The 11,591-nt window shown below is 41.3% G+C and overlaps 1 protein-coding gene across 1 annotated transcript; it reads right to left on the bottom strand.

The window, feature by feature from the left end:
* Positions 1 to 32: 32 nt before the first annotated feature.
* Positions 33 to 11,533, bottom strand: coq6 (coenzyme Q6 monooxygenase). Its single transcript, XM_059353185.1, has 12 exons — positions 11,051 to 11,533; positions 10,032 to 10,166; positions 8,676 to 8,734; positions 6,730 to 6,856; positions 5,460 to 5,590; positions 5,243 to 5,350; positions 3,922 to 3,984; positions 3,736 to 3,843; positions 2,864 to 3,066; positions 1,258 to 1,373; positions 741 to 907; positions 33 to 189 (listed from the first exon to the last, which is right to left on the bottom strand). Exons 1-12 carry the CDS (start codon positions 11,235 to 11,237, stop codon positions 160 to 162), a joined length of 1,434 nt encoding a protein of 477 aa, XP_059209168.1. The 5' UTR covers positions 11,238 to 11,533; the 3' UTR covers positions 33 to 159.
* Positions 11,534 to 11,591: the final 58 nt, after the last annotated feature.

Here is an 11,591-nt window from a genome sequence, read left to right as displayed (position 1 = left end):
GTCTATGGACTGTAACTGCAACATATTTAACACAAAACCAGCACAAACAAAAACAGACATCGCCAAAGAGTAAAATAAATCTTTATTATTTTAACATTCACAATTTTTACAGCCTCACAGTCTTTGAAGATCCCCGAACAACCTTGCATGCTGAATGCATCACTTGCTTGCAAACGCCATGATCTGCTCCTGCAGAAGCAAAAGAGAAATCGAGTCAGAAACTCTGTAAACTCTGAATCACTAAAAGCTCGCTACTAATGCGTGGCACTGCCGGCCTCTATACAAGACCCGTAAACCAGTGGACTCACAAGATTTAATATGGAAAAAATGTCACGTTTAACTTTTGTGCCTCCATAGCGAACAGCCTTTACAACCAGATACAGTTGTGTTGGTCTGAATCACTTAGTAGGGAATAAAGCCATTTCGCATGAGTGGTCGGTAATAAAAGGGGTGTGAAAACACAAGCCAACACCGCTGTCCGCTGCCCCAGGGCCAGCCCTGCACCCCACCCACACACTTTTGGTAACACTAAATTTGGGGCTAAACTTAGATGCCATAGTAGTAGGTTCAGAACCCTGGAAATTATAGACACCGCTAAAGTAAAGCTCCGTGTAATCAGAAAAGAGGGTGGAGGGTGGGGTCAGGGCGGAGGCGGAGCTTAGGTTTGACAGGTGGTTGATATTATCTAAGTGATGGCCAGGTTCACTGGGATGTGCAGGAGGAAATGAGAGGAAACTTACTTTTAGTGTCGGGAGCATGTTGGTGGCCTGCAGACCGAAGGTGCGTAGGAGAACCACAGGAGCGGCGTTAGTGGAGTAGAGGTGCTTCATGAGGTCGATGGCTGCCATCATGGGCAGATTCTTTCGCTGGCGTTCAGTTTCATATTCTAACAAATGCTGCATCGCTCCTACACAAACAAACAAAGACTGAGGATTAAAAAATGAGAGCATAGTTTAAATTTGTCTGTCATATGTTTTCTGCATTAAGTGAATACGCTGGTGCTATTTTGACTTGAGGACATTTAACAGTGGAAAAAATAAATAATATCTCATAACAGGATTACATTTTTATGAAAAGCAACTTACATATAGTTCCTGGCAGAAGGAGCAGAAAAAACATCAAATAAATGTTGCCGGAAAAGCTGTTGCTTTTTATAATTCAGATCAACAGCATGCGTTTGAGTTGGGGCTATGGAAAAGAGCTTAGGGGAAACCACTGTGCTATGGTTGCAGCTCTCGTGTCTGTGTTCTTACTGACCCAGGTCCTTCCCGTCAAAGGCAGCCTGGCTCAGGACCCGTGTGAGGCAAGCCACATCCCCAAAGCCCAGGTTGGCTCCCTGACCGGCCAGAGGATGGACTCGATGGGCTGCATCCCTGCAAAGACAAACATATATATCCCTCGGTGTCCATATACATTCTACTCACAGTATACTTTTTTATGCACTGCTCAAGATCAAAGTGATTCCCTTGCATTGGAAGTAAACTTTAGCCGATGCAACAAAGAACAGCTCAAAAGCTTGCCTGACAAGCTGATTTTTAGGATTTTTTGATTGGTATCTTCACGTATAAAACATAGAAATGTTAATGTGCCAACTAGGGTTGTTTTACTACATGCGTATCACAGCCAGAACACAATTAGATGAAATAAAATGATCAGTCAAATTAAACGAACTTAATCGTGCATTTTATTTTGGGCCGAAAATAATTACACTCCAAATAAATGTAGGGTTTCTGGAGAGAGTAACCATAACTACATAACAAAGGAAAAAATGGCAGTGATTTAAAAGGGGCTGGATTATTTTCACAATATTCAGTTTTTTCCACACATAGACCTATAGACACATAGGGCTGGGCAGGCCGCCCACATATATTAACACAAAGCCACTAAAGTATATATTATAGATTGATGAACATAATGTGGAACCAAAGTTCATAATTGCGAGTTCTTAAATCAGCCGTAGACTGTTAGCAGCATGCGCTGAGGTTAGCACATTGATGTCGCCATCGCTAAGCCTTGCTGCCATTTTTTCCCAGTTGCCACTCTTGTTATTGAAGTGAAAAATCCCCCCGTGGCCCAAAAGGCAATTTATCCCACAGGCTGCAATTATAAAAGAGACGTCTATAAAACTGTTGACAGGAGACCACCAACTGCAAACAAGGTGAATTATGACTTTTTCTATTATGAATTTTTGATCCGTGAGGATTTTATATTTCTAAAACTTTCTAAGAGTTGTAGAAAGCAGTAAAACAAACTTTGACGTCATCACAATGTAACGTCTACCAGGATTTTGCGGGTGAGGCCAGCAGGAGAAACGAAAACTTTTTTGGCATATGCAGTTCTCATCGGACTGAATAAATGCAAATAAATGCAATGCAATGAAGAATGGGTCTGGTATCCAGTTTTTATAGCTCACCCTTTTTATAGCTCACCCATGGGTTAGCACGACAAGCAGATAGTGTGTGAGCCAGACACAATATGGTGTGCGCAAATAAAATGACGATTCCCAGTCAGCTGAGAGAGAGTTGTGTATAAGACGAGGACGGTGTGGTGGCGTTGCTCCACCGTCACAGATCATGTGAGTGGAAACTAATTGTAAAAAAAAATCTTTTATTTTGTATTTTCAGGTTCAGAGCATAGGAGACGATTTTCAGTCTCAGAACCGACTGTGACATGTTGCCTTTTGAGAGTGTTTGTTGAAGTAAGTTATTAGAAGCATGTAAGGAGCCTGGCTGGTAGGATGAAGTTGATAAGGGAAACACTCTGTTGTATATTATTAACATGATATCCATATTTCATTTGTTAAATATCATGGTTATCGTCAATACGGCTATATCGTGACACCCCTACTGGAAGCCAGTCTTACCCAATGAGAGCTACCCGGTGCCTGATGTACTCGGATGCATGGCCGATGCCCAGAGGAAACATGACTCTGGTCTTTGGGCCGATCCCCGCCACACTCGGAGGAAGCTGTCGAGGTGAACCTGCAGATGGCATGATGGCTGACAGGGCGCCGCGGAACAGAGAGCCAGCCGTCTCGATGAGCTCCGACTGGTTCTCATTACTCCACTGTTGGTGCACACACACACACACACACACAGACAGACAGAGACATATTCACACAGAATGAAAAATGACCAGAAGAGAGAGAAAAACAGACATTATCCCTTTGAGTGGACAAAGAAATTAGCTGACACAGGAGCAAAGCTGAACTCCAGGCCAGCGAAAGTGCTCTTTTTTCCCCTCCCTAACTAACTGGTTTGGCACGGCTTCGGGAGCTGGGCTAATTAAAAGAAGATGCCGGCCAGGCTATGCAGTTGAATTAGCTCTGTTTGAAAAACATTCCATGCAGTAATGGTCGACACTGGGAGACCACAGGTTTAATTAGCAAACCAGGCCTGAAACCAAACGTGACTCAACCGCGGTGACCCCGTCCATCAGCAGGCCCTTTAAAAATAGCCAGCTTGGGAAAAAGGAGTTTCTCCAAACATTAGAAAAAAATGGATAGGTATAGCATTCTCTTTGCGATATACTACTATTGTATGAAGACTGGGCAAAACAATGACAACATTGTTTGTATGAGTCACAGAAAAACAGCTCAACACTTCTTGAGTGAGTCTATGGAGAACCCCTGCCACATGTGGCACACAAATACACAAATGTTGCAACATCTTCCTGACAGATGTGAAATCTCACTATGAATACAGCATCGGCAGTTAAATGTTAGAGAAGACTTACGAAGGCAGAGTTTACAGCATCAACGAAGCTCTCCTCGTCCAGCTCCATCAGCTCCTCCGCCATCCGATGGCTGGCCGACCACACCAGAGAGCTCTGAGTGTCCGACAGCTGCAGGGTGATCAAATACTTTTCAGATAAATGGATACTTTGATAGAATGAAAATAACTGTAGATGCAGATATATTACCGGTAACATTGCAATGGGTCCTGTTGGGAGGAACCTCTGCCATGCGACATTGTTCTCTGTGGGCTGTCCAACACATAAATCAGATGAAATTAAATATTATACTGAAGTATTGTGGTACTGCATTGTATGGCATGCATTTTAATTACATATCTTGCATATAAAAACAAGATATTACAAAGGACACTTCTGGGTGGGTGTATTGTTCTCAGATGTGACATTAAAATTACTATAATAATAAAAACAGCTCATAGTAAATTCACTCAGTAGCATCCAATAATGCCTGCTTAAATATCTGAGTGTATATATTGCTACCGATAAATTATCAGACAATCGTGGGAAAATGATATAACACTGTGTATTATTCTGATAAATTTGACACTGGCACAGCATCTACACACTCTGGTACAGTGGGTGGCAGTAGTCAGAAGTTATGAGCACTGAACACATTAACGTGTGTAACTTAACGATTATGTTAAAAGTCTGCATTCTGCAGAATGCCCTATAAAAGACATAGTGAAGTCTGCAGAACTCTTCATCATTATCCATCTTTGCTCACTACATCTTTGCCGTTCTTACCCTCAGGTTTGCATAAACTACAAGTTGAACTTGTCTCATCAGTATTGGACATGAGAAGCAGGCAATAATCGGTTATTAGTATCAGCTAGTGATGGCCAGATGAAGCCTCATGAAGCCTTGAAGCTAACCCCCCTTCTGGTCAAAACCTTCATTGTCATTTCAACTATTTCTGATGGCATTTTAATTGTCTTGCAACATAATAATAATCACTGCCAAAAACAATTTAATTTGATTGTGTGTGGTTCATTCATTCATTTAATCTGTTTTCATTAATGTGTGGATAATGGCTATAGAGGTCTATTAATTTCAACAAACATTTCAGTATAATTTCAGTCAATGTTTAAATAATAATTATATGTTTATGTTTAAACTGTTGCAGTGTTTTCCAAAGATTAGACAGTGATTGTGCTTATGGACACTGGGGTGATGAAAATGACTTGATTCATTTTTATTACGAAACAATCATTTTCCCACTGTGCTTGGACTCAATTTCACAGGGATCCATTGCGCTTTATATAGGTTCATAAATCACGCCAAGACTCGAACCGCTCCCTGAACCAGCGAGGCTTCAAACATCATCAATTATGTCACTCGGCCTTAAAGAAACAAGCCTTGATACATACTTTATAAAAGACTTAATGGATTTCTTGACACACACTCCGAAGCCTCGGCACAGTACGTCCCATCACTAGTATCAGCTGAAACAAATGCATATGGTCCATCCCTAGTTGAATGTGATACTCACCTCTGATAGGTGAAGCACAGCAACCACAGCAGACTGGTCATAATTCCACTTGACTGTAGCTATTCCCAGTCCCCGCCTCACCATTGAGTTTGGTCCATCTGCCCCAATCTGAAAAACAGATGAGAAAAAAGGGAAATTGTAAAAAAGAAAAAAAAAAACCCTCAAAGGACGAGACCAGATGAATAAGTCAAGTTTGCAATGACGGAATCAAACTGACCAGCAGTTTGGTCTGAACAGTCTCTCCGTTGGCCAGCGTGACCGTGACCCATGGGATGGATTCTGCAGCCTGGTGGGGCATGGGCCACTCATACTTCACCACCTTGGACCTGTACTTAACTTGCACATTATCTGAAAAACAACAAGGACATAAAACTGGTGACTTCAAAAGGCTGCAGGAAAGAAATAGAGCAGTGCTTCTTAAAATAAAAATGTCAGCTGGTGTGACTCTCTCACAACAAAGGGATCAATCTTGGTCCTGTATATCTATCATCACACTAAACCAGTGCCTTTCCATCAAAAGGAGAGGATGGTTTCCTTGCAGCCAAAGCAGCGAAAGATCTATAAACCACCCCATAAAACACCACTGGTTTTCCTGCCTGGCACATGGTAGCTGCAAAAGTTTACATTTGACAATCTTCTTAATGGCCTTGGCCTGCCACACTGCCCTAACTAATAGTGTTTATCTACAAGAACACCACGCCACACTTTGCACATGCTGCCAGCTTGTTGGATTTTGCACTCTTCCTAAAATATCAGCAGCTGGACATCCAAACATGAAAGGAGAAACGCTGGCTCATGCCGACTTGGAGCGGCACCCGTCCACACAACGGCTACTGGTTCCCGAACACGAAAGTCAAATATGGGTTTCCAGTGATTGGAGAGCAGGGTTACATTGAAACCAGCTGGCGGGGAGCACACTTTTCATGTACTGCATTTTGAGCATAACAACACCACGACTAAAATGAGAGGAGAGAAAAGAGCGGACAAATGGGAGGCACATGAGGCAAAAAACGTGCCGTAACCACACATCCGTTGTTTGGTGCAAAATGTTGAAAACTGTTTATAAATATGCCACTTTAACTGTCAAGCACGTAGTGGAGCCGAGTTTTATTTGCGAACCTCACAATAGTTGGTCTAATGTCAACAGCAATACGGCACTTTACCCTGTCAGCGCTTTAGTGTCTTAAGAGGTGGCAGAGCTTGGAAGCACATGGCAGCTTTAAATAGGTCACTGGACCACTTCACGTGTCCTCACAGGGTGCCGGGGCCTTGCAGCTTCCCAAAATGTGAGGGGTTGATTGAAACTGCAGGAAAACACGAGCAGCTCCAACTTTTCTTTAAAAACAGTCACCGGGAGAGAGTGCAAATAAACACAACCTGGAGACAGGATGGAATAAATGTGGTGACATTAGCTGCCAGACTCAGTGTCCATTAGGCACATGGAACAGGAATTAAGAGGTCCTTCAGAGCATAAATGCTCGGCTTACCGGACAGGCTGTCCAGCTGTTTAGTGAGCGCAGCCACCACGATGTCGTTCTCCACGATGTAGGCCATCTCCTCCTCCAGGTTCTCCTTATCGAATGTGATCAGGGCATCTGAGCAGGCATCCCAAACCTAAATGAGAGACTCATTATGGCTGCGGTGTGCAAGTCTATCCTTAAATGCATCCCCTCTCCCTATATATAGCTGGGCAGAGAAGTGCCGCTTCATTGAGCTGAACACATCAAAGTTGTTAGCTGCTGTCGGAGGTTGGCACAGCCTACATACATCAAACCAGGAGCCACGAGGGTCACCAGCACCCCTCTGGCTGGCCGACTGACTTCAGCTTAATGGAGCTCTGAGGTGGAAGCCCGAATGACATTTTTGTGATGTGGATTTTTGCAAACATTCTCTTGGAAACACAAATAACAAATGACATGTTTGTGAACATAAAGACTGAGTCAATATTTATCCGCAACCAAAAGCAGCAGAATGAGATATAGTTTCAGTTACTGTAATTCCAACCCTCAAAGTACTGTTTGAGTTAAACATGAGGGGGTGAAAGTGTTTGTACAAGGTTAATCCTCTCCTGGGTTGTAACTATGGTGACAAAACCCATCATTCTGCAGTAATATGCTGCTGCACTACTTTTTTCCGACTCGCCATAAAGTAGGGGGATATACCCTACAGAAAACCACTAATGGCAGTGGGTTTGCAACTTGTGATAAGTGGTTAGGGAGAAAGATTTACTGAGAGCAGCCCAAAAATTGTTTTGGTTTTTGTTTAATGCAGGGTGAAATGATGCAGTGTTGGGGTAGAATTGGTTAGGATTTAAACAATACACTTCCTCACAACTTTATGGAGAAAAATGTGGGCTAAATGACGCCTTGATGGCAAATACTCTGTCGCCTTCTGTTTCAAATCTAAAACCCTCATTGCTTACTAGACGTTTAAGGTGGAATAGCAATTTACTGCATGGAAAGAATGTTATTTAGAGCTGACCTGCGCTACATATTTTCCAGTGCAATTGGTTAAATGTATATGACTGAGATTCAATGGGCAAACAATCCAAAGCAGCGGTAGCAGAGTGAAGGTATAATGGGAGAGGTACACTACCATAATCACTGTAAGGAACTGCATGATGACATCTTAGGCCCAGAGAGAAACCCTGCGGTCGAGTGTTTGGTACACACCGACCACATCTTACAAGACGGCCTGAGCCTGCACCCACAGCCGTAAAGCGGGTTCACTGTGCAGCAAACAACCACTCTCCTAATCTTTCATCTTCTTCCCGTTGTTCACATGAATCTTTATAATTACAAGATGTGGGGAATGGGTACCAATTTGAAAAAGTCAAAATGATTTACTCTTCATAGAAAACATGGCTTTAATAAATAAAACTTGCATGGTCAAAGAGCCATCCGGTGCTTTGAATGTGCCAGGAGATGGCCTTTGTTTAAATATACGTTGTGCTCTTTGGCATTCCTTATGCCACAGATCCTACAAAGATGCAGAAAATGCACGAGGAATGAACAAAATGCATGTTACATGAAACCCCTGTTTCCAGTTGGTTTTATGTGAACAATTACATACCATATAAGTTGATTATATGATACAGTATAGTGTTGCTTGTTCATTAAGCTGAATGAGTGAGTAGACGCTGAGTGGCACAGATTTTTCTCTCCACAAATTGTATGGTGGGTGCGCTGATTGATGGATGACAGAAATACATATAGTATGCCTGTAAATTACAAAGTCTGGAGGACATAGGAAGAAAAACTCAAGTTGTGTAAGAGAAAGATTTTTGGGAAATGTTCTGAACTGCAGTAGGCTCGAGGCACTTCTGTTTGTCTCAAGATGATACGTTCCTGAACTTTTGACATGCCAATGGCAGTAGTTACTGTACCGTTTTTTTGCATTGATTTCGAAAAGCAACTAGTTGAAGTTAACATACCTGCATCCTTTTATAGGGCTTGCACCTCATCTTTGTGATGTGTTCCCATGCTCCAATACCTGTGTGTGCACAAACACATTTTAATAATTCAACACAACATCATAGAAATATTCATGGTCAGCCAATACATGAATTGGGTAAATTTCACAAGCATCAGTGGAAGTGCATATGTCTAGATAATGTGCAGAGAAGTAGGAAGTTTGGTCCAACTAGTATCTAACTAGTAATGTAGATGTGTTTTCATCTGTGATGAGTGTGAGGCAATGAGGCCACAGCCAAGCCTAATGTTTTAAATAAACTCAAGCTGCACCACTGGATTCCTTCCAAATATGCTACTGAAATTTCAATGTCAAAGTCTGTAATCAGATAAAGGGGTTAACAGTGTAAAGTCAAGAATGCTGAGCGCTGAGTGAATCAGGTTTTTACCTCCACAAGGAGGTTGTGTTTCTGGTGAGGGCTGTCTGTCTGTCAGCAGGACTATGGAAAAACTATTAATTATTTTATTTTCATGAAATATGGTGGAAGGGTGAAGCCAAGGGAGAACACATTAAGTTCTGGAGCAGATCTGAATCATAAGGAAGATGTGCAAATTAATTTTCACTTTCACTAACATTGTGAAGCAGGGCATTTGTGCTACATTCATGTGGTGTTGGAATAAAAGAAAAATGTGTTTTCCTGATAATATTTCATGGAGCTTCTGATCAGTTTCCTTTGTTTTATTTTTTGGGTATTTTTCAGCTCTATTAGACAGAATGAGAATGGACTTTGAACTTTGATGTGGACTGTTTTTGTTGTGAACTGTAATGAATGAATAACAAGAAAAAAAACCTAAAAAATATACAACACTGTGCAAAAGTCTTCGGCAGGTGTGAAAAATTGCCAAGAAGAATTAATGTTGGTTTGAAGGCAAAGGGTGGTCACACCAAATATTGATTTGATTTAGAGTTTTCTTCTGTTCATTCAATTTGCATTTTGTTTAACTGATAAAAATAAATTACAGGTCTGGACTGATGGCCAAGTTAAACTATTCCCAATGGATTCTCTAATGGGATATAGGACATAGAACATGTTCCACAGATGAGTACATCAAGCCCGGCTAAAGCTACAGGAACAAATAAGGTCAGATATGATCCCTGCTAAGCCGAGGCGACTGGACAGTGTCTGATCCCTTGCTTAACCTTGTTGGAGCCATTTGTTTGCCAAGCACCACAAGCCTCTCACAGGGAAAGAGCTACTGTAATTACCATAGAAATAACTTTTTTAGATATTTTCTTCCTGCGGTGACACTGTGAAAAAAAAAAGTAATAAACCATTTGACAGTGATGTTTTTGTGTGTCAGGTTGTATTAGAATATACCACTCAGGAGTGTGGCGGAGCCCGGACTGATGGAGCTGACTCTGGTGCTGTAGGTGTCTGGGACCTTGTCCATCACTTTCATGTTGCCCGCTTCAAGCAGAAGAATCTTCTTCCCCACCAAGTTGGGATCCATGCCTGTCAAAAAACATATCAATATTGTGTTTAAATTGGCAGTGCACATATAACATTAACTACCAGAAGTGTTGCTACAGTAAAAACTCTAAGTTTTATGTAAAACTACGTAAAACTAAGTGTTCAGGTATTTATGAAATATCATATCCCCCCCCCCTCCATTGCATCACATCTCAGAATTTGTATTTTAGTAGCTTTTAGAGTAATTACCACATGTTTAGATGCTGTGGTAAAAAGTAACTAAGTACATTTACACATGTAATGTGCTCAAGTACAACTTTACTTGAGTATTTACATTACATGTAACTTTATACTTCTACTCCACTACATTTTGAGGTGAATATTGTACTTTTTACTCAACTACATTTAGCTGACAGCTTTAGTTACTTTTCAAGTCAAGATTTAACATAAAAAACTTGATAAATTTAAAGTGATTAATTATTTTTATAAATGAAACCTCATAACAGCATATTAAGTAGTTAAAATAAACCCTATCTTGAGAAAATTAACATAAATGCATAAATAATACTAATAATACAATACTATATTTGGGAGAAACATAAAAATCTGTGTGTGTTGGGGCATTTTGCATAGCAAGTACTTTTACTTTTGATACTTTAAGTACATTTTGACATGATACGTTTGTACTTTTACTTCAGTAAGTTTTGAATGCAGGACTTTTACTTGTAGTGGAGTAATTTCACAGTGTGACAATATTCGTACTTTAACTTAAGTAAGGGATCTGAATACCTTTCCCACAAATGCTTATAGGGGTGTATTTAAAGAGATGCATGTTGGACACATCTTGATCCCATTCATTTTAATGTGATTGGTTAATAATAGCTTGGGTCACACGTTACAGTGTGTTAGCTACGGACGTCACTCACCTAGGGAACATGCCATTGCAGATCCAACCATTCCTCCCCCCGATATAATAACATCATAAACTTCATGCTTGCCAGAATCATCAGCAAATCCTCGGCTGGTGATTTTTATAGCGGATAAATGCTTTTCTGCAATAAAACACCGGCCAAGTCCGTTTAAGGCCAGCGTCGCCCTTGTGAGCTTGTGCATGTTTCTGTCTTCACCCTGTCTTCACATGGGACAAGCTCCGCATTCAACACAACGAAAACAAGCCTAATAATAAAGTTTGGATGCTGTTGTAGGACAATCAAACAGACGTTTCTCCTTGAATGTGTCCTAATAACGGCAGCTGTGTCCCCTCTGTAATCCAGCCATGTTGTCTTGACCAGTGTTGACAACCGCTCCAAAGGAAGTGCTTCCGGGTTTCGTGTCCAATCACAGAGGACGTCGTGTGTCGCGTCAGACCGCTGCTGCGTCTGTCCACAAACAGTGCTCGTGCTACCAAAACTGAGCACTTTTAGTGTCAGTAATGATGGAAAAGATACTGTTCGTTTCAGGTGTAAT

This window comes from Centropristis striata, chromosome 16, assembly GCF_030273125.1.
Source record: "Centropristis striata isolate RG_2023a ecotype Rhode Island chromosome 16, C.striata_1.0, whole genome shotgun sequence".
Lineage (NCBI taxonomy): Eukaryota > Metazoa > Chordata > Actinopteri > Perciformes > Serranidae > Centropristis > Centropristis striata.
The sequence above is the reverse complement of the archived record's forward strand: the minus strand, read 5'-3'. Positions and strand labels throughout refer to the sequence as shown.